Source organism: Poecile atricapillus, chromosome 1 (assembly GCF_030490865.1).
Source record: "Poecile atricapillus isolate bPoeAtr1 chromosome 1, bPoeAtr1.hap1, whole genome shotgun sequence".
NCBI lineage: Eukaryota > Metazoa > Chordata > Aves > Passeriformes > Paridae > Poecile > Poecile atricapillus.
Genome location: NC_081249.1, coordinates 81,661,229 through 81,685,365, shown reverse-complemented (window position 1 = coordinate 81,685,365; position 24,137 = coordinate 81,661,229). Strand labels below are relative to the sequence as shown.

At 37.6% G+C, this 24,137-nt stretch overlaps 1 protein-coding gene across 1 annotated transcript in view; it reads left to right on the top strand.

The window, feature by feature from the left end:
- TMEM135 (transmembrane protein 135) overlaps positions 1-24,137 on the top strand; it is a 160,763-nt gene that overhangs the window by 18,641 nt on the left and 117,985 nt on the right. Inside the window, exon 4 of the mRNA XM_058854445.1 lies at positions 16,671-16,704. Coding sequence (XP_058710428.1) covers positions 16,671-16,704 — 34 coding nt within the window. The remainder of the gene's footprint in view (positions 1-16,670; positions 16,705-24,137) is intronic.

The window sequence follows — 24,137 nt, the reverse complement described above, 5'->3', positions numbered from 1 at the left end:
GGTGACCATAAAATGTAGCTGTCCTATCTATGAAAACTAGTTTATCAGGATCTGTGGAAAGGCCCAAGTAATAAAAACACTACTTAACTTTTTTGTATATGTATCCATAAATGTTCTGTGAGATTATTGGAAGAGAACTGGTGACATTATTATTATTAAGTAATGTTTTGATAAAAATTGTTTCTTAGATAAGAACTGGATGTGAATACATAAACATGGAGATTATGAATCTGCACATTGTAAACACATATTCTATGCCTTTCGTCCCTTACTCCAATAGGAGGAACTCGGAATTTTTCCCTTTTTCTGGTGCTCTCAAGGTTTGTGGATTGCCTGTTAGGATTAGGAGGAAGCATTTTTACTGGCTCTAATTTGTTTTAATTGTCAATATTTTAGTCATTCTTTATGTTTATATTGTTTTACATCTTCTATGAAAGAAAAACGTGGAGTTGTTTTGTCACAGAATTCAGTTTTGACATTAAAAGCTGTGTTAATGTCTCCTCAAAATTAGAAATCACTCAATTGACTCAGTTCCATTAGTTTCACTGAACTTCCTTAGGAAATCATTGTATTCTTTCTATTAATCATTGTATGGAGTTGTTTAACCATACAATCCTTGTTAGCTCCTACAGGTGGTGTTTCCAACTGGTGATAAGAAGCAATTTTATTTATAATTTTTAAAAAATAATATTTTGCTTATGTCTTTTGGCTTCTGTTTGTAATTCCAAGTTACAGTCTCCTGTCATTTCTTTCAACATCTTTCACCAAGCATTGAACATACAGTAAGGAGGAGATATGTGGCTTGGACTGAAAGACATGGCGCTGCTTTGTTCAAGAAGTACCGAAACTGTTAGAAAGCAAAGAAGTAACTGAGTGTAGTTGTTAAAATTATTGTGAATCAAGCCGTTGAAATGTGATTTGTGACTTGGCTGAAGCCAGCCTGTTACTGGAAGTCTGATTAGATCAGTTGTACCTTGCGGACTTCTAAGACATTGAAGTCCCATAGTTTGGTGGAGAGTCTGTATTTAAGACCTCTGTGATTACTTTCTAGGAAAAATTGTGTTCTCTTAAGTGTTTTGTAAATGTGCTGATATTTCAAAAGCATTTAAGTAATGTTTTGCTTGTAGCTGAATGGCAAACTTCATTTTATTAGACTTTGTTCAAGAAATCATGTACTAATGAATTTCAAGAACTATAAAGCTTTAAGAGGGGACACAATTCCAGTTTTAATGAAGTTAATTGTCTTGCTGCCTGGCTGTTTTAATTTTTTCCCCCTGCCTTTTGTAACTAATTAAGCCAGTATAAGTTTAACTACAGCCACCTAAAATTTCTGTGGCATTTGTGAAGGGACACTTCTGGGGTTGCCCCTGCTCCCCCCTTAGGCTGCATTACTGTTTACATACTGGCTGTTAACATTATAGCGGCGCCTGTCTCGTCGCTACAGTTATGACTCTGTCACTGATGGTATTATAAAACTTGAGATTTAGGGCTTCTATAATTTGGTTGTAAAATCCTTGCTCCGGGCAACTATTTGTAATATGTTTTTAGTTGAAAACTTTGGGTATTTTTCATAAAAAAATCAGTGTACTGGACTCTCAGAAAAATATTTAAAGCATATGCATTTAAAATGTAAAGCAGTGCAACAGGGTGTGTTATAGAAGACATCTATATATACACACACATATATTTAGTGTTATTGGAAACAAAAGTATTACTATGCATTGCTTGGAAAAGTGACAGAAACATTTGTGTAAGAACAATGTGGAATTTTTACACTGTATACTTGTTGTGATGAAACATTCAGAGCTGTTAGGATTATTTGCTTGCCATAAATGCCATTAGTCTAAACACATTATAAAGGAGGAATATGCCAGCACAGTAATGGTAAAAAATATACACTGTAAAGAAATACATTAATTTTGTAACTTTGTAACATTCAAATACAAATTTGTTGATATCTATTTCTTTATAGGGGTATAGTGCATTTAGACTTGAGGTGACAATCTCTCAAAAATGTTTTGTGGCTATTTGAAGGTTATTACAGGGAAACAGATAAATCACAATTTTAATGGAGTGAGTAATCAAAACAAGTGAACAAACTCTTAACACAGCAAGTGTTTTTGCAAGCCTTAGTTGTACTTGCTACAGGTAAGAAATTGAGAAAGCAAGCTATGTTGAGGGGTGATTTTTTTGCATATTCTTTGCATTGTAGTGAAAAAGCTCTGGAGTTTGGATCACTGAAGTGAGTATTTTGTGGTGTAATCTGGTAAGGAGAGCTAGCAGGAAAACAAGGTTTTTGGAATTGTACTCCTCTAGAGTGATTATTGCTGTGGAATATGGAGCCAGGCTGCACTGGGAAAGCTTTCTGTTTCTAAACCAAAATATGTTAAATTCCATTGTACTTCAGTAACTGCCTTAGTTGAGAGACAGTGTTTGAGGATTTATGTTTTTATAGTAACAGTGCATAAACATTTGAACATGTTTTGCTGCATGCTTTGAGGGCTGCTACTGTGCTGTAGTTATAGAACCATCTCATAGAATGTTTTGGATTGGAAGGGACCTAAGGGCTTGTCTAGTTCCAACACCCCTGCCATGGACAGGAACAACTTCCACAAAACCAGATTGCTTTAACAGTTATCAGAAGAAGGGAAAAGTGATCATTCAAGGCTGGGAGTGCAGAAGTCAATCTGGAAGATGCTGTGATGGTGGCAACATTGTGAATGGCAGGTAGCTCAGGATAGTAGCTCTTGGGAATATTTTTCATGGAAAAACCTGTCATAGGCTTGTATTTTACAACAGAGGAATTTGTGCTCTCTCTGAGGTATATCCCTGGCAGTTATAACTTTGTTGATATATTCAAAAAGTTTGCTGTTTGTCTTATTATTATTGCATCATGTGTTAATCCTAGAAACAGTTTCTGGATTTTTTTTAACTGTTCAGTTAATTCAATATTAATAAAGTCAGTTTTTAAGAACTGTCTTTTCTAAGTGCAGGAGCAGATAATCCTAGTGTGTTGTAAGACAAGCAAGTGGACCAGAAGACCAGTTTGGCTGAAGAGTGAACTCCTTGTGGAGCTCAAGAGGAAAAGGAAACTGTGTGGTCTCTGGAAGTGAGGTCAGGGATCACAGGAAGAATACATAACTGTGGTTTGCATATGCAAGGAGAACATTTAAAAGGCCAGAAACTCAATTAGAGCTGAAACTGGTCAGTGCTGTATCTGACAACATGGAAGCTTTTTAAAGTACGTTAATAGCAAGGAAAACAGATTCATACTTGAAGGTGGTCACCTGACTGATAGCTGTAGAAGGAGCAGAGACTGTTTTTGCTTCCATCTTTAATAACATTGATAGACCTTGGGCTGCTCAGCTCTTCGATTTGGAGGACCACGTGTGTCAGTACAGTCCATTTGCAGACAATGAAATTGTTAAAGAACCATTTGTATCAGCTGGGTGTTCACAAGTCCATGGGGCCTGATGGGATTCATACCAGAATTCTGAAGGAATTATTGGGTGTTGCAACAGGACCCCTCTCTGTATACAGGAAGGGTATGAGGGAAGACCCAATAAGCTATAGACCTGGTGGTCTAACCTCAGTTCCTGGAAACATTCTGAAGATTATTCTGGGTAATATTGAAAGGCATTTAAAGGAACAGCATTACCACCAGGCACAGTTAAGATGGCTTCACAAAGAGCAAATCCTGTTTAACTTAATTGATGTCCTTCATCATGACCAGTTCACCCACCTAGTGAATGAGGGAAAGGCTGTCATTTAAATTAAATTGTACCTATATTGTGAGGCTGTCCTGTGTGATGGAGGAGGATGTCCTCTGTGGGTCATAGAAAGATGCTGTGTTACTGGCAAGGTATAAACTGTCTGCTTCATTTGCAAAAGTAGCTGCAGAGTAAAATTTGCTTCATTTATATGAGCTGCGGAAACCACTTGGTTTACTGTGTGAGAAAGATCTTCTCTCCTGTGTGGTGTTCTTAATTATTCCTATAGTAAGTCTATCGTTCCTTCCTGCCCTTTACTCTTTGTGCTTCTGTGTATGCACATATGATTCAGATATAATCTTTATACTCCTGGATAAAGTAACTGGTTGCACTACTATCTGAAGGCTGTGTTTCTGTTTCATACCGGTCATTTCTTTCCAATCAGTTGCATGATTCGCCATTCTGTTTCTCATTACAGTCTAGATAACTGTCTTAAACTAGATTTCATTCACCTGAGATGGCAAAAGTTTGGCGAGGTGAATTCTGTATTTGTGAACTGAGCAAGAAGGTTTATTGCGAATCAGTGACTACAGTTTGATGTGTAGTCAGTCAGCCCAGTTATAAACTACTCAGGATTCTAAAAAACTCTATTTTTGCATAAGTATTCAGCAACCAAGTTTAACATTCAGGCTGCAGCATTTGAATGCTGGAAAAATTTGGTTCACCTTTCTTGTATGGTAACTGGTCTTGCACAAGATGAAGAGCAGGAGAGCTGCTTTATAGTTGACAATCCATTTTCTAGGATAACACAGGCAGACAGGGAAGAATACTGGAAGACCCCATGTAGAGTATTGTTGTAGTCAGCAACTGCAGGATCATGTCCAGGGAAGCTACAGTTTCTGAGAACCAGCATGGGACAAGAACGAGGCGGGCCTCTGTTCATGAAACCATTTATTCAGCATGGGAACAAACTCCTTCAGAGACAGAGAGCCCTGAACAAAGGCAGGGTGATGGGTTTTGAGGGACAGAACTAGGGTGAAGTTCAGGGTCAGGGACCACTAGGAACACAGCAAGGGAAAAACCCCCAGGGACTCAAACCCAGTCAGATCTCCTGGGCCGCCCTTCACAAGGGGTTTGGGGTGGGACAACTTCATCCAGGGCTCACACGCCTATCCCCCAAAGCAGGAGGTCAAAATTCACTAGCTTGGTTTACAGCCATGCCTCTCACTTTAACAATGCTTATCTGAAACGAAATCTTTGCCTTCCTGAGGCACCTCACAACAAAGTATATACCTGTGATTTTGGAGATGCTGCAGAATGCATTGCACATCTGGATGAGTCTGTAGAGACTGGGTTTATTTTCTCTCTCTGATGTTAGAGTCAGGGCTGAGATGAATCACGCAGGACTATTTGGTTGCAATTGCTCAGTGGTCTCCAGATCTGAATTTCAGAAGGATTTACCACCTTAGGCACAGCACCAGCCATGTGGCTGCTCCATGAATGTAAAGACATCTCAGGCAGCACCCATTAAACTCTGGCCTACTCTGTCAATGCATGTGGGGCCAGCCTGGGTGAACAAAGTGCAGTGCTAAGGTCAAGTAGCTCTGATAGATCCCAGGTGACTGGGCAGATACCGTCCTCTCTTCCTGCATGGCTCCATGAGTAACTGCAACTTGGTTATAGTTAATTTTTTAAAAATTATTTCAAGAGCCACTTTTGGCAAATCTGTTTCTGAAATGTTCGCTTTGTAGGCTGAAAACTTAAGTAAAAATGATTTTGTCATCTGCATAGTAGTAGAATTTATATTCTGTTTTTCATCATTAACCATTAAAAAACCCACCAAAATTTGTAAAACTTACAGTCTTGCTGAAATGCTGACAGATAAAATGTTAAAATTCAGGCTGCTGCTGAACATTGGACTGTTCTGTAAGTCTGACTTGGATTGAAATGGTATAAACAGTAGATTAATTACTCTGTCCTGTCTGCTCAGCACTAGCATCCAGGACGCAGTCATTTGGACTTTCTTGGCTTAAGCAAACACTTAATACATCTTCTGTGTCTGAATGCTGGTGTGTAACATGTAGCTCCCAGAGGGGAAATAATAAATTCTCTGCTAGTATAGAAAAACTTCAGATGCTGCTTAGGTGAGCTGGCTTGAGTGCTGACATTTACCTGGCGAGATAGCATGTGTGCCTAGCATGCCTCTAGTGCAATGGCTGGAAGTCTTGGAGGGAACTTTTCTGTGCTGTGTTCCTCAGGTCTGCTTGTAGGATATTGTTTTTAGATACTAGATGAGAGCAGGTTAAGTATTTGTTTCCATGCAAGCCACACCTATAAATCTTCTGTAAAAGACGTGACTTTTCTGGAGCATCATTGTTCCCAAGGAACTGAGGTCGTTGTTAGCTTCTGCAGCAGGAAAAGTGTGAAGGTAGAGACTTAGAATGGTAATGATTTGCTATATTTAATCATGCAGAGCTTTTCTGTGGCAAAGATTACAGCAGTATTCTTAGTTCAAACATCTTACTTCCCCTTCCTGCCCTCTCCGGTCCACATCCTGGGCCAGAAAATGGCATGTTTTTATTTGCTTTGGTGAGGAAATAAAACACTGTATGTTGTAGTGTTTCTTGTAATCTGATGACCTCCACTCTGGTTTGAATCTTTTTTGATAAAGTAAGTGTACGCCATTAAAACCTTCTCCTAAAGACAGTCTGTCTAAGGAGCAAGAGCAAACTGTGTCCATGGTATTAAAGGCAAGCATTAAACAGGTCTTATGAATTTGGGCCAGTACCTGTCATTGCAATCCAGACTGCTCCAGCTTTGGTAAAAGACTGAAGCAATATGGACTGTCTGGTAGTACAGTATAATTTGGTCTACGTGAAGGAATTTAAATGGACTCCATCTCGCTGCTTCAGTGATATGTTTTTCGTTTTATGGTCTTCAGTGTCTGTTACTCATTCCTCATGGGCAATGGACTGAGGAACTAGCAAAAGTGTTCTAATATCAGCCGTTGGCAATTTGGATGTTTGAGCTTAATGCCAGAAACTAATAGGTTCAAACTGGACTTGGCAATAGCTTATTTCTGTCTTTGGTAGGTGAAATGTTTCATTAGAGTCTGTCTGTAGTATCTGGCACAGTTCATCATCCAGTATTGATGTCCTGCCAGAAACTGGCTTCTCAAGTCAGTAGGGATGTGTTGAAATGACACTGTCAAACTTCTAGTGTGGTTTGCCTGCCTTTTTAGAGAAGGTTCACATTGATTTCTGACACTGCTGTTCCTTGGGACCCCCATTATGGATAGGCACACTCTTAATAGCATTCATCTGTCTCCTGAGTGATTAAATTAATAGTTCCTAACTGGATTTAAAGCCTGTTTTTAAAATGACTTAATAAGCTGTCATTAGAGGGTTTAAATGGGAGGGAAAAAAAGCAAATGTCACTGTATGTTGACAAGTCTTAACTCCATACACTACTTCCCTTGGAAGTGCTAGTCTGCTGTTGCTGAATACAAGGGCATTTAGAAGTTACTCACACCATGTGAAAAGCTGCAATAGGTCTTTGTTTGAGTTAGATTGATTTATCAAACTATCTTTTTTTTTTTTACATGTTGCTCCAGGTGCTTTATAAACTGTGTAATCCAATCACAAATGTAGTGTTAAAACATTCTGAGTCTAAAGAAAAAATTGGTTCTAAACATGCAATCACTAGAATAGCTATTAGTGGGACAGACTAGAAAAACAGTATCAGGCTGCGTAAGTCTTTTGAAATAGATGAAATAACTGATGATTTGAGTAGCTTATGAAAAAAAAAATGTGTTGTGTAATGGGCTGTCTCAAACTGGATACAGAATATGAATTGGAAAGGTAAGGGCAGCCATTCCAAGGGGCTTCTTGCTGAGCTGCTGTGGGCTGGGTTTGGGATATGCAGGTAGGGTGTGGTTGAAGGGCTCTCAACTTGAGAAGGGCTAGAGGGTGGAGGTTGAGAAGAATAGGTCAAATACTGGGTGAATTTCAGTTGGTATTGGGACAGCCCCAAGCTGTCAACTGGAGGAGTGACCTTATATGACAAATTTTTTTTCCTTCATGCCTTCTCACTCTCAAAATACACTGGACATATGTCCAAGGCCAGTGAATACTGTACATATTTTCAACTCTGAATTTTTTCCATGCCCTGTCCTGCTCTTCCTAATTTTTATTAACTGTTCTGTCCATAGTGTCCTATTTTGCTTTGGAGTGGTAGTGATTGCCAACAGAATACATTAACAATGACCTACTGCTGCTGAGAGTCTCCAAAGCAGTTTTGTTCAGAAGTATTTGCTTTTGTGCCCTATGCTCATACCTTCCAGACTGAGTGGCCAAGCAGCCCATGCCCAGAAAGAACTGAGTGTTTTCTTTGTGATTGACCAAGCTGATTAAAAACAGCTCGGTGTTACTATCAACAGTCCAAAGAGGTTGTTATTTGGGGCCTTACTTAACCCTAGATAGACCTTCTGTACCAAGAATGTGAATAATTTAAAAAATCCTGAAATCCTTCATTTCTTTTCCTGAGGTTTGATTAATTTGTTTTTCTTCTGTTATCTCCCAGTCAGTCATTCTATAATACTAATAAGCTTTTTGGAATTTTTTATCTCTTCATGGAATCTTGGGAGGTTAAATCACGCTTTAATTAAGAGGTTTTTTCCCCTCTGTAGGTCAGTGTTTGTTTTCGCTCTGTAGATACCATAGAGAAACTGTGAGAGAAGGAAGAGGGAGGGAATGGTGAAAGAAAATCTGTATAAAATAGAGCATAAAGAAGTTTAAAAAAATGGAACTATAGATGTTATCTTGTGTTTCACTATCTGGAAAGTCTGTAAGAATTATTGGTACTAATTTAACTGGAATGTATTACTGTAGATATATTTTATTTTTGACTTCTCTCCCTTTCCAGTTTTCTCATACCCTTTGTTTGGCATGTGTTCAAATCATAGAACATGTTGAGTTTATTTTATTTCCTTTTAAGAACAACAAATTCTGAGTATTTGCATAAAACCATTTTGCTTAACATGTAATGTGCTCCAAGCAAGAATTACTGATTTGCAGTTTTGAGCAATTTCAATTTCTCCAGCTTGCAAAGTGTCCCTTTCCTACTTTAAACAACCCAGAATTTTGAAATAAGAAATTCCTTTATAAAAGCAGTGGGTCATGAGTCCTTAAACTGTATTTTTTGAGATGAAGTTCTGAACATTTTTGTGCGAAAGACTTGCCTACTGGTCTTTACTCAGCCAAAAAGTTACGATGTTATTTTTTGAAAACTCACTGCTTAGGTCTGTTTTCATAATTTTTAGCATTATTTTGAAAGCTTGTCTGTTCCTGCTGATTTTAAGTGAACTTTTGCACCAGGACTTTGCTGCTGACCTCCAGCTGTCAGTAGGAAATTGGTGGGTGTGAGAGATTAACGATTCCCTAAACATAATCTCTGGTGCTTGTGTTATTACAGGGATGCAATCACAACTCCACATCTATGCTGGGTTCGCTTGTGGTGTCAAGCTGCTGTAAAGCAGAGAAAACCCTACCTCTTACCTCTTCATTTTAACTTCTTTTATTTCAGGGAAACCTGTGATATGTGTGTTTGATTTAATTCTGCAGATTATAAAGTGGTGTTTTACAGTGTGGGGGAGGGATTGAAACTGATGGGAGGAATTCTTCCTGTTTTGCAGACCATGAGTCTTGTCTGGGGAGTCATTACAAACTATTATGTTAACTCCTTAGTTTGTGTTCAGAAATTAAAGCTAGAGTTAACTCTTTTTGAATCTTTCTTTTTCTTTATTTTTTCATTTAAAGAGGACAAATGTTCTCAAATTTTATTTACTAAAAATGTCGTTAAATATATATATTTATATATGATATATACATATATATGAAACCATTTATTACTAAAAATTACTGGTTTGCTGCAACAAGTCAGTACAGCAAATATTTTGTGCTCTTTAGCTTTTTTTTTTAAGATTCCACCCCATATTTGCCTTTGAATCCAGGGATTCTTATAAAAATAGTTTTATTTTGTGATTTCTTAGACTTTTAAAGAATCAAAAAAAATTAGGTCATATTCAGTGATAAGTGTCAGAATATGCAGTAGATTCAGAAAACAGTGACATTCATATAAAATTCAGACTTGATTTTGTAGGAAACTAATATAATGAATTTATGGAAGAAATAGTTAAAGTCATGTATAGTTCAGATTTTGTTGTACAGGTCACAAGGAAAGGTGAGTTTGACTCTAGTACCTGCTTCTTGGGTCAAGTCTTGTTGGTGTGACAGCACTAAGAGTTTCTGGAAAAGCAGATAGCGGGAATTTGAAATTTTGGACTGGGGATGAAGTTAGAAAGCTTTATGGCAAAGCTAAAACTGCTCTTGTCTTAGCAGTGAGTTGGATATTTTGGTCGTGTGAGTGTTTGCCCCACCAGCTGTTTAAATTTATTGCATATGTGGATAAACATAACCCACCAATTAGGTGTTTAATCAGAGAACCCGTTCTCTTAATAGCATGCATAAAGAATTTTACCATGCTGCTGTATCCAGCTTCAGGCTCCTTCAATCCCCCTGTGCTGCTGGCTGCTGCTGTGTGCTGGGTTATGGGAGCTGTCACAGGGATGGGGCCTGGCTATACCTGCCCCGGTGTGTGCCTCGCCCTGGGGGGTGAATTTACACCTCTTGCAGCTCACACCTAGGGCTGTTCTCACTGAAGGAGGTGCCTGTTCCGTCAGTTGATGTTAACTCTGTACACAGTGGTATTCATCTTGCTGTAGTTATTTCCTGTTATTTCTGACTTGCTGACTTATTTCCCCTTTAATTTTGAGCAAGACAAAAAAAAGTGATCATAAAAAACACAATACTGCTAGAAAAGAGCAGTTATAGCAGTTCAAATAAGTTTAATTAATTGCAGTGACTGTTTAGATTTCAGGATGTCTGCTAGGAAGGGTTTGTGGTTAAACTGAAACAAGGTAATAGAGAAAACAATTCCTTAAACTTTGTATCACCAAAGCCAGTTTTTCGTGAGGAAATTCTAGGAACTGGAGTGTTGCTAATAGACACAAAAGATGGGCAAGGCAAAATGTGTAAAAGAAAGAAATATTCAGAAGGAAGAATGAACATTGAGAAAGATACAGTTTAAAATTGACAGGTCCTACCTCTCTTCTGTGGCTGTCTAAAAGAGAAGGTATTTGCTTTCTGGTGGAAATTTTCTTTGAGGGCTGCTGTGGGTGCAATAATTAATTTATGGTAAAATTTCCATGAGCGTAAGTACTTTGTAAGCATTCATCCCACCTTCAGGCAAGGTTGGTTGGTTATTTTTTTTTGTTTGTTGTTTTGTGTGTGCTGATGGTGCTGTTGTGTTTTGTTATTTTTCTTTTTAGCTTAGCAACAGCTCTGTATTTAAGGGAAACCATAAATACAATGAAGGAAAACCATAAATGAGAGAGAACTGGCAATGAGTTCTGTAGGAAAAAACCAATCTTGATCGTATTTAAAGATTGGTGTTTTGTATGATTTACTATTATATGAAGCAAAAGCTTATGCTGCTTGTGAAAATAGTTATTTTTTGAATTTTATGGCCCATCAAGCCAAGCAAGAAAACATTCTTCTGCAAAATGTTCCACAAACAATATGTTGGCATGCAGATTTGGACAGTTGCTGCTTCTATTGGCACGAATAGGATTCTTTTACTCACGTGTAAGGGAAACTGGACTTTTGCCTCAATCAAATAAGTTTTCCAGAGTTTACAGCACTTACAAGAAGATATAAATACCTTGCTCACGGGCAAATGCAAAATCTGAGAGCAGCACTCAGTGATTTCTTTGACTTTAAAATACTTTTGGTTAAATGAAGGATAGGAGAACTTTAATCTGTTTTATATTTTCTATATTTCCATTTGAAGTTCTGAAGGTGTATTCTGAAAAACTGGTACACTTTCAGCAAAGAACTATAAGTATGATTAAAAACTTAGGTAACATAGTGGAAAAACTGAAGGAGTTGTTGTTTAAGAAATGGAATGAGGGGGACTTGGTTGGAGGAGTAGTATTACAGGGGAGGTAAAGGTGTTTTCAGAGACCAGACTAATTCTTGTTTTAGGGTGCAAGTGGTAAAGATAAGTACCCATAAAATAACATATCATCATACTTAAAGGACAAATTTGATATTTTTAAATAAATGGCTAATTCATTTATAAATAAGAGTTCATGTTTTGTATTTGTTAGGAAGACATTGTTTATCACTGACTGTTCATCATCTGATTTTATAATATGTGAAAAAATATTTTGAAGTTGCTTTCCACCTTTTTTCTGTAGAATAATAGAATTGTTCAGGTAAGTCTTGGGAATTCAGCTAGTGCAGCTTCTTGCTTGGAGCAGGGCTGGCACTAAATTCAGTCCAGCTTGCTTGGGGATTTGTCTGGTCTGAGCCTCTGAGGACAGCAGCCTCTGAGTCCCTGTTGCAGTTCTCTCCTGGCTTGCTGGAGAAAATGCTGTTTCCTTGGGTCAGGTCGGAGTCTGCCCAGCCATACTGTTCATCCTCAATGCCAGCTGATCAATGCCTGCTTGTATTGGGGACCACAACCAGGCATGGGACTCTGTGGTGTAGTGAGTGCCAAGTAAGTGGGATTAATCATTTCCCTTGACCTCCTACCTAAACTTTTGGTAAGACAACCCAGTACACTGCTAGGTTTCCTTGTTATTTTTATCCTGTAGCTTTTTTGGGGTTTTAGCAGTTATTTTAGACTCTTTCTTCTGGGCAGTGCAATAACAAAAGTATGTGGTTCTCTGTTGAGGTTTATAGGGCATAGTTTAAGAGCTATTGCTACTATAATTTGGTCTGAATGTTACCAAGTTGTCCAAAAAGCAAATTTTACTGAGTTAAACTTTTCTTTGAGGAAGGTATAAGTGAACAAGAGAATTATCTTCTAGAAACCTATGGTCTGCTGTAACTTAAACATTAAATGTGGAATCCTCAAGATAGGAATTATTCAATTGTTGATAATGTGACCTGTGTTGGGTAACTAAACTCTGAGACCTTGCCTACTCAGTTTTCTAACAAGCATGTTAGAAAATTAATTTAAAAGTTCATTGAATTAGGAAGGAAAAGGAAGAGAAATAAAGTGAAAAGTATGCTAAACACCACTGCTCTTTGAGACTTGAATTTAAGAGCAATTAAAGCATGATTACTTTCATGCAAGCTTCCATTTTCAGGTGAAAGAGACCTGTCTTGTTAACAGTTTTTTAGCAAAATTTTTTTTTTTTTTTTTTTTTTTTTCATTCTTTAATATGAGAAACTGGTAGGATGGACCTTGGTCTGCTGCTCATGAATTCAAGGATACCCGTGGCTAATGTTTTTCCTTCATGAGTTAAAGATCACAAATGTCATTAGAAACAGAGCTGGGTATGGGAGAGACCATCAATTGAAGAGGTGACTGGGAGTCAGTGGGAAGCCACAATGAAGATATTTATGAAAGCTGCCTTTGGAGAAAATGGCCTAAGCCAGACAACATGGGGGAGGAGGGGCAGTAGGGATGTGTGTGTCGGCTTGGGCTTTCCTGCAGTGATCTTGCCAGACCGTCACTGCTGTAGCCACCTGCTGATGTTGGTGTTGCCAAGATTAGCATTCAGCACTGGTTCATGGACTGTAGGAGTGAAATGTAAGCTGTTTATTAGTATCTTTAAACCTCCCCAAAGCATGTGGTTAGATGTGGGTGACTAATTATTTTTATTGTTTAATAATTTCCTGCTCTCCTAATACCATTTCCCAATTATATTCTCCCCCTGTTTACCAGCTGCAGTTTTAATACAGTCCTCGGGTTGTACCAGTGACCCTTTTACTTGGCCTACCTCCATCTTTTTGCCCTGTTTTATGTCAGTTGTCATTGCTACAAAATAGTGCAACGTTTTCTGAACTTCCAACTAGTTTTTAACAGCAGGGTTCAGTTTGGGTTAGGATTGTTGGATCACATTTGCACAGAGCCAGGAAGAATGCCCCTTCCCCCTCCCCTTTTTTTCCCTTTTCCCTGGAAACATGGGGCTATTTATTTTTAAAACAGTCACAGAATTAATTTGGAGGAAGAAAACTCTTTCTGCTTGGAGTTAGCCTGGGCCTCACAGACGGGCTTGTTGCAGGCAGTTGGAGATGACGTCATCTAATAACTTGCTGTGTTTTCAGTGCCGGAAGTTATTTCCTTGCACAAATTTATTGTCTGCATGTTTTGTCTCCTCCCAGCCACCTACTTCTCACACTGGTCTTGCTGCAGCTGCACCGCAGCTTCTGCTTTCTTTCCTTCCTCTTCTCTAGCCCCTTTTCCTTTCTTTGTCTTTGTGGTTGGTGAGTTGCATTTTACCCCCAAAGGGGCTAGAAATAAAATAGAAACTAAAACCCACTTAGTTCTTAGTTTGTTAATGTTTTAAATGAGACTAAATAAATTTCAGTAGGAGACTAAAAAACTCTGCCTGCATGACAGACAGACTGCCGGGGAAAATCCACTAAGTAAATTATATGCACATAACAACAATAATCCTGTTTTGTGCCCACTGTAGATACTGCAGTTGTGAATACACAGAGTATACTCTGAAAGATGCATTTGTTGCTCAGTTGATCGTTGAGTCTTCTCAGAGGTTTGTTACTGCCAGACGTTTTTGATGTTCTGATGTTTTCCAGAATGCTCAAAGTAGATTGAGTTACCAGGTTAGCCCTTATGGGTAGGTTTATTTCTCTGTTTCCAAACAGCTAAGTGTTTGGATATTTATTGTGATTTTTTTAATGCTATTACTAGGGTGAAAAGAAAATCTAAGAAACATGAAATATCCAGTATTTTTTCTTGAGAATAAATTAGAATAAGATTTACAGTACACAGAACTGTATTAGCTGGCAGTTTGCTGTTCAGTAAGGTTAGGCCACCAATATTGTTTTATCACTTGAGCTAGTCAACTGAAAGACTAGGTGAATGTTTGCAGACCAGCCTGTGAGCTGAATTTATCTATTGCATCAGGTGAATTTTTACCCCTTTCTATTCAGAAATGTCATACAGTATTTTGATGCTTTATTGCAAGTTGTAGGGGCTATTTTGCTTAAATACTCATGGACCCTATTCCCTACCTTTTGTCTACTTTTTTTTTTCTTGTGTGCCTCATCCTCACCGAATTTTTTTTTATTCAGGCTTTTTTTTCCTTACATTTCCATGCTAGAATCTTGTTTCTAGTATCTGGCACTGGGTGGTACTAGGTAGAGAAGGTATACAGAGAGCAGATTTTTAATTCTGCTTTAAAAAAAACAACAAAAAACCCATGAAACTGATTTTGCTAAAGTTTTAAACTTAAGCCAAATTTGAATCTTCTCTGAATGGAGAGCAACTTGTGGAAGTCAATATGCTGCGTTACTGCTTTCCAAAAATTCAGTGTGATGTGGAAGGATTAAAACTTTTAAGTGGCATGTATCCCTGTAGATTAGATGACTGCTGTAAAAAACCTTGATATAGGGTTTAACCTTACAAAGTTATGCTTGTATAAATATGGAGGTTAGAAAATACTGAATAATTTTTTTGGATGAATCAAGCTTGGGAACTGTGCAATAGGGATTTCTTTATTTCCTGCTATCTGTGCTTTTGTTTTGTTCACTTCTCAACTGAACTGATAGCAAGAAATGTTCTGTTAACGCACAGCTCTCTTATGAATGCTGTATGAATCTCTCTATGAATGCTTGGAAATTTAAAATGTCATGACAAAATGTAATATACAAGTCTGGGTTACACCTTCCATTATATATTACCTTCTGTAGTAGCAATATAAAGGAAAAAAAATAATCCTAAATGTCATGAAGATAAATATGGATTCAGGGTATAAACTCACTTCCATATTGAGAAACTTTAATAGTTGAGTGTGTGATGCCTTCACAAAAAAATTCAGATTTTTTGTGTAAGATCAGTGGGCACAGTGAGAAAAATCCCAAATACTACAAGGCTGATGATAAACTCAAGAAGATAAGAATACCAGTCCAGCAGGAAATACTGAAACGGACGGAGTGTTCCACCCTTTGGCCACAGTTTCTAACAAAATCTTTGCAGAAGAGAAGGAATAATTAAGGGCAAAACAAGCCTGCAGTGGTAATGTCTTCCACTTTAAGGGTGATGGTGGCTTGTGACTGATGTATAGAAAATAATTTTAATTTGATCTGGACCCTACAGTGCAGTTGGTTGCTGAAGCAGCTCACATCTATGTAGTCAAGTTCAGTTTTCATCCTGTGCTGCAGTAGAAGCAACAAAAATGTGAGAGCTTGAGCCCAAGTTCATACTTTTCCTAAAGAGCACTGTGAGCTGTGGGCTGAGACACAGGGACAGATCAAAAAATAGAGGTGGAAAGAAAAGTAGATAAAGGTTAGAAGACAAGATGGTGGCCAGTGTTGCAGGGCACTTTTGGCGCTGTGACTTTCAACTGGTTTGAGCCAAGATTTGTGCATCAATCTCAGTACAAAACTTTCCCTCATATTGTAGGCAGAAGGGGTAAGGTGCCTTGAGTTACATAGCACCAATCACAAAACAGAAGCTAACACATAAACATTTTGATGTAAATTCATTCTCAGTTTAACTTAGACTTAGGTCATGGTTTGCATGTTTATGTTACTGGCTCATGTGTAGGCTTATTTTGTGATAAGTGCTGTGTGTAATTCAAGGTGCCTTGCCCCTTGGGACAGCTTCAGGATTCATGTGGAGTAGCCAGTTGCTATATATAACTTGGTTCCTGTAATTACTCACTTCTTTGAATACTGTGCTATCAAGATGCTGTTTTTGGGTTTGCACTTATTTTTCCGTAAGGTGGTAATCATTCATCTTCTATCAATAATCTTTTTTTAAAATTCTCTTCTTTAATAAAATATTCTAAAGTATTAAAATGTTTCTCTTCAGTCTGAAAAAAATATTTGATTCATTCACTTATTTTATCTTTTCTGTTGATAGGAGAGGTCTTCTCACAATCTACATGGCTAATCAAGTAAGTAATCCTTTATTTCAGTAAAGAATAAAAATATGCAAGATCCATTGAAAATGTCTTGCTTAAAGTTGATAGATGCTGAGGTTCATTGCATTTTTTTAATTGTCGCAGGATTTTTCTTTAAGAATTATACATTATTAGATAACTAAAACTTCCTTAAGAGCAAATTGTGATCAGAGGTCTTTCAGAAATAGCTGTAAAGCAGAGGCTGAAATGTAGTTCATTGTACTTTGCTCAAAGTTTCATGTATTGTAGCCTCAAGTAATTTTGTATTTCTCCTCCATGATAGAATGGCATCTGGTACTTAAATGATCGTTATTTTGCAGATGAGAAATCCAGCATCCATATATTTCAGTTTTCTAATTAATAATTTCTCAAACTTGTGTCAGCTGTTGTTCATGCAAACATTTTTACCACGTGGTTGTATCAATTTAAATTTTGAGTCACATTTCTTTTACTCTCCTTCAAATAAATGACATTTATCTAAATAATGCTTTGGGCATTATCTTTTTCAAAATATGAAATGCTTCTGTCCTTGATCATACTCCACTTTGCCAGTGGAATTATGTAAAATTTTTGTACCATTTGAGTTGCATAAATAGTCATAGAAAGTACAAAAAAGAAAACAACTTAAGAATTGTGCTCAGACTACTGAGAGAGGTTGCTGGGGCCTCAATAGAGTCGTGCATGAGTCAAACTGATGGTGATGATAAGATTAATGACTAAAAGGGGTGAGACAAAGGCAATGTATCATAGTACAGATTAGGGTGATAAAATGAATATGTTCTCTTCCGTCCTTGTACAATCATTGTTGATGACTTGTAATTCTGAGTATTTTGTGGGGGCAGAACTTTTGGAAGGAGCTGATATCATTAAATGTGTTAACAGGTAAATATCCTGGAGAGTCCCTTTATGCATTTACCAAACCCATTACATAGGTCTCTCTCAAACACTGGTGCTTAACAAATTCTTTTAGGCAGAAATTGTTTCTTGGGTTGTTCTGTATTCATAGATTCTCTTTACAGACAGACTCGTGAGGGGAACATACAGACTTCCAAAGAGAATAAACCAATTTTTGCTTTTCACTTTATTATTGTCGAAATAACATCGTAACTTTTATAGCTTCCTGACTTGTATGGCTCATACTCTTTCCTTTAGAATTCCTTTTCTTTATGAAGTTTTTTAACTTAATTTGAAAAGATGACAAGTTTTCCTTTTGAAATTCAATTAATTATGTGCTCAGAGTCCCAGTAATGCATGGGAACAAGGTTTGACTCCTGCAAGGAAATTTTAACTTCGGAAGTTTTCCTTGAATTCAGAAGGGCAACTGTATAGAAACTTCTCATTCAGAAAAGAGAGGTTATAAGGACAATGATATTTAGTTGGACATATTCCTTTGGAATGGACTTTCTAAGAGAAGTGGGCAATAGGTCTGCTTAAATAGCAGCACCTCCGAGTATCCCAATTCTGAGAAAGCTATCATTGTGTTCATGGCTCTAAGGCTGAAATACCACACAGTTCACCTGGTTTTGGACAGAGTTGTAAGGGAAAAGTCAAGCCATGCAGTTACATTTTATGGATACCATTTGGTGTAGATCTTCTCTTCAGTATAGTGGCCTATTTTTGTCATGAATCTTTGGCCAGAGCTGCCAGGGTTTGCTCTGTAAGCTGCCCATCCGTGATCATGTCATACTTGTTAGCAAGCCCTGTAATCACAGTAAATGTTTCCCTATTTGTGTTGCTTATCTTTGGCTTAGAACTTTATATGCTTTGATAAGATTCACTTACAAATTTACTAAGCCTTTAAAACATTTATTTCTGTCAGCTTGAGATTGCAGCATGTCCCTTTTTGAAAGTTGTCACATTTTAATCTTTAGTGATGGCAGATAGATTGTGAAATTAGCCAGCATTTCTTGCATTCTGTAAAACTCGTGTCAGGACCTGTTAAGATGTTAATGGAACGAAATGTATTCCTTTGTTTTGTTTCACGTTTTGCTGCACTGACTTTTGCAGCCATAATAATGGAGGCTTTTTGTGTGATTCTTATGTGTGCCTTTGCCCAGGTAAGCAGGAGGTAACTGTAATTACTGTTGGTTATTATAAGTGATTATCATGACTGTTGCTGCAGTGAATTTTTATAGCCAGATAGATATATAGCCAGGCTTTTAAATCAGAAAATTTTTGTTCTGTTGTCCAGTTGGCAGTATGTGACAATTTGTCCTCGGAGATGAATTTACTTATGGGAAGGGGGAAAGGTATGTTAAATCTTTATGCATGGCTGCTGTTTCTCATTTCAGTGAGTTAAATGCAGTAGAACATGAAAAGTGGTGAGGTCTAAGGACTCTTGTTCTAAACGTGACATTTTTATTGTTTTTTAATCTGGAGCTACTAGAAACTTGTGAATAGAAGCATGTGAATAAGTGTCCTGGTCCATTTTAAATAAGTCAGTAATTATAGATTTATCCCTAGCTGTATTTCCTTGCTGCTTACTTGTTAACATGACAGATTAAAAATGTTTAGGAAACTATGGAAAAATAGAATAAATTCTTTTTTTTTCCAGATTAGCTTGCTGCTAAATTGAAACTATATAAGAATGTACTTTACGATTTGGATTTTCTTTTGCTTTTTTTTAGCAGTAGGAATTGGAAAAAGTATTTATAGTTTTAATTTTAATGTGCAGAGTCTAAAATCAACTTCTTAGCTTCTCAGTGGAAGTCATTTGAAGCTTTTAGAATTAAATTAGTATGCCTAAGTCCTAACACTGCTGAACATGTGGGTTTGAGACCTAAAGTTTCTGTAATAGCCCAGAACAGAATAGTGGTAATCGGTGCTGTGGACCACACAGAGCCATGCAGCTTTCAAGTTCTATTTTGGATTGCATGTATTAAAGTCACGAAATTTCTAGGATCATAAGAGATGCATTGGTAGTGAACATATGAGATGATCCTTCATGGATAATTTGAGATCAAAAGGAACCTCAAGATTCTGGCAAAAGGTGGAAAGTGAAATGTAATCTTTCAGTTATTTTTATCTGGAACAGTAGATGGGATTAATGACTGTCCATGAAGAGGACCATGAAGCTCTTATGTTTCCAAACAGTAGAGGCACACTTTGTTGTGAACAGCTCAACAGTTGAGTTGCTGCTTTTACATTGAAGAAATTTTGGGTTAGGTTTTGGCTTTTCTGATGTTGAAACCAAAGCAAACAAAGGCTACCTTCAAAATGCAGGATAGGAAGAGTCTAATCTGAACTAGGACTGATTTTATATAAAGCTTCTTTGAGAAACAAAACTTTAGAGACATTGCTGTGTTGTCATTGAAATGCTACACCAGAGAGGAGGCAGTTATCCTAGCATGTGCTGAGCTGCATGCTATGTTTGAAATTCAAACTGTGTATCACTACATCAAAGTCTTTATTCATTCTCTACTAGGACTTCTGATGTATGGTGGACTGCTTACAGAATTGGTAATGTTAATATTAATAAGATGCTCTTGAGTGTCATGGATTAAATGATGTAAAGCTTATGCATAAGGTGAAGCAGCTGGATGTAAAAGGCAGAGTAATGCTGTTGAGGCCTGTTACTAGGGAGTGATGGGAGGAAGAAGTGTAGGGGTATGTTCCAGGCATAGTGAAAGTATTCCTGAGTGGAAAGTTATAAATTTGGAAAGTAAGATAAGAGAGATAGGAAGAAAGGAAGTAGAGAAGCACAATCTACAGGTAAAACACAAAAATTTATTGTGCCAAGAGACATGGAGCTGGTAGTGGAAGTTGGTGTGTGGGAGTGTTAGAGGTAAAACAAGTGGAAAAAAGATGAGAAAATGTGAAGTTTATTCTAGTTAAAACAGAGAGCAGGTGATGAAGAAAATGATGGGTTTGCCATGAAAGGGTTGGATTAACTTAATAATTAATCAATATTAAGAAAATTTTAGGAAGAGCCCAGAAAGAGAGAGACAGAGAAATGATATTGTTGGTGTCCTGGAAATGGAAGTTGCAAGTGCAACTGCATTTGCAATTGCATCTGGACAAAGTTTACAGAGAACTCTGAAGATGCTGAATCTTATTTATTCCTATGCTGATGTTGGGTCATCAGTGCATCTGATATTTATGAAATACTGCACACAGATCCTCATACATAGAGGAGGAAATACTGTTCAAACATGTATGGAACAAGTTGATCAGTGGCATTCCAGTGGGTGATGCTCTGCTTCTGTATGTGATAAAGTAACACAGCTGAGCAGAGTTTTTGCTGTTTTGAAGTAGTCCAAGCAGTTTCATAGTTGAATTGTTTTTCAGTTGCATAAACCAGCTAAATCTGGGCTTATTTGGGCTGTATCGTTGTTTATTCCAACTAGTCAAGTGTGAAGGTTGCATGTAAGTTGAGCTCTTAAAGCTTGAAATATTTGGTCTAGGAGTTTGCAAAAATGCTGAAACAGACTCAAAAAGAAATCCCTCAGGATCTAATGGAGAAATGAATATCCATTGCTCTTCAGTCAACTTTAACTCCAGATGTTTGTATGATTTCTTTTTTTACATGGTAGAAGTTACAGTGATTCAAGATATCACAAAATCTTCATGCTGTGCAATATTTAAAAAAACCTCAAAGCTATTCGCCTAATTTCGGGTATCTGGCACATGCAGAGAGCAAAGTAGATACCAAGCTTGACAAAGATATGGCACAATATAGAACATGGTTAAAATGTTTCAGGCCAAGAGCTCTCCAATATCACTTTCCATATACACTAAATTTGTTATTGTTTCGTGCCTTTTTAGGGTGATAGGTGGATGGATGAAAGAGGAATGAGACCTGCTGTGGCCAGAGAAAAAACAACAGAAAGCCAATTTTTATCTGTGCTTTTGCTGATCCTGTAGATTTAACTTTTTGCTAAAGGCAAACTGGTAATATTGTAAAGGAAGAAGAAATGACACTGAGCATTCCTAAGTGATTTTTCTTACTAGCTTATCAAATGCTTTCTGTACAAAATTGCTGATGTATCTGAGTTGTTACAGATGTCTCAAGAAATGCCTTGTGCCAGTTGCAATTAAATGAGGGAGGATTCTATGAATAATGTAGGTGAAGGGTGTTTTTGTGTCGTGGAGTTTTTGTAGTAATGTACAATCATTTGTCATTAATAGAACTTGCTACTTTGTGAAATTACCACCCAACGCTGTTACATGCTAAAAAACATTGTGTACCAATTCAAAAATATCCTTTAAAATGAAAAAAGATCATTGTCACTTCTTTGTTTGTAACTCTGTGAAGTAATAGGTATTTAACACATGTCATTTGTTTCAGCTAAACATTACATTTGGCTACACATGAAAATGTGCACTAGAAATGTTTTCTGTTTGAACTTACTAAACTGACATTTCATAATTGGGACAAGCTGCCATCTTTTCTTCTCCATTTGGAACAGTTTCATATTAGTCAAAACATGGAGACAATCCAAAATGATGGACCAGGTAGATTTACATTTTCCAAATGCATGTTTTAAATGTTTTGAACCTTTCAGTTGTAGTAAAATGAATTCGACCACTTCTGCCTTGTCTTTCTAAACAATTAAAATTTTGTTGTGTGCTTTCAGATAATCCTTATAACTAACATTATACAAGGACTGCCAGGATATGAGAGTTTAGCTATTCTTTTAGCATATTAGCCAAAGTAGAAAAAAATTGATTTTATTTTTCTAATATTTCAAAAGTAATCTCCATAACTGAAACTGCATCAAATAAATTCTTGAGACACTTGTCTTCCAGGATTGCTTTGTCACTGCTTTCTCTACCCCTCTTCTGGGGTGACAGTGGCTTTGATTACAGCAGCGGCTGACAGGAAACATGTATTTATTGTCTGATGGTGTCCAGTTTCCCCTTTCATTCTTTGTATTGTCACCTTTTAAACAGATAGAGTGTGAGTTAAAACTGTTACTTAGTTCCTTATGTCAAACAAAAAAGCCTTAATTACTAAGTTACTTTTGTTGTTAGAATACTGAGTGGTTTTATTTTCTTGGTTTTATAAGTTACTGCTGGAATAGCAGAAGTACTTTGATTTAGATTGGATACTAGGAACAATTTCTTCACAGAAAGAGTTGTCAAGCACTGGAACAAGCTACCCAGGAACGTGGTGGAGTCACCAAGCCTGGAGGAATTTCAAAGGCGTGTACATGTGGTGCTTGGGGACATGCTTTAGTGATGGACTTGGAAGTGCTGGGTTAGCAGTCAGAGCTGATGATCTTAAGGCTCTTTCACAGCCTAAAAAATGATGTGATTCTGTGAAAATTTGCAAGCTCAGAGGGAAGGGTTTTCCTTCTTGGAAACTGCATTGAACTGAAGCTCAGGATTGTAAGTACTTCAACCCTTGTGGAGGTCAAAGCCCCATTTTGGGACATTGTTCTGAAGCATGTCCTGATTTCCCTAGAGAAGCATCCAGCACCCAGTCATTGCTGCTTGGATGAGGGAAGAGCAAAAAGGACAGAATTTAGTCCTGGTTGGAAAGAAGTCTGAAGTACTCATGGCAGAATTTCTGCTTTTGCATGGATAAACTCTCTCAGGTGATGTTTTGCCATTTGCAGTAGTTAATAATTTTTGTAGTTCTGTCACAAGTTAAGCCTTTAATTTTAGTGCCAACAAGAAACAAGACTTGTCTGGTATCAATTTAGACATTGAAATCGACTCAGTAGTGTTTTCCGTGGGGCTATAGTTCTAATATAACATACTTCAAGTTTGAAGCTCAAGAGAGTCCTGAATCCCTGATTCTAATAGCGGCATTTTTGCAACTGTTTTGGCCCACATTGTATCATAGGATTTTTTTAAGACTTGGTTGCTACTTCTTCTATTAGGTTGCTCTGGTTTAGTGCAAGTTAGGGAGGAACCCCCTGAATGGGGTCCCTCTAGAAAGCAGATTCAAGCGGCTCCTTCCTCCCACCAGTTTGGGAGACATAAACCACCTCTGAGAGAAGTGAAAAAAGCTGTTTATTTAACAAACAATGTAGTTACAATAATATTAATCAATTAACCTCTCGTTCTTCTGAAGAGATGACAAATTCAGAGAGAGTCCTTTTTGTGGGGTGTAGTTTGGCTTGCTCAGTTTCTTATTAGTCCCTACTGTGCTGGAAAATTCCACGTCCTGGCCCTGGTAGGTCCCAGATGTGAGTTCCCAGTGCTCTTCTGGTTTTTCAGTCTAGAGCAGGGCCAATCAGTTCCAAGATAAAAGAAAAGCCACAGTCTGGGGAACTTCTCTGTCTCAGCTAGGTAAAAACTAACTAAAAGCAAAAGGGAGCTCTCTCCCACTGTCCATTCTGCAGACACCACAGTCAGTGAGAAGGAATGCGTGGGAGCAAGTGCTGTTTCTGGAAACAAACTCTGCGCTTCTTCTCCCCCACTTTGCTCTCAGAATCAGCCTTAAAGGTGCAAAACTTAATATCCAGTATAAAAAGAAC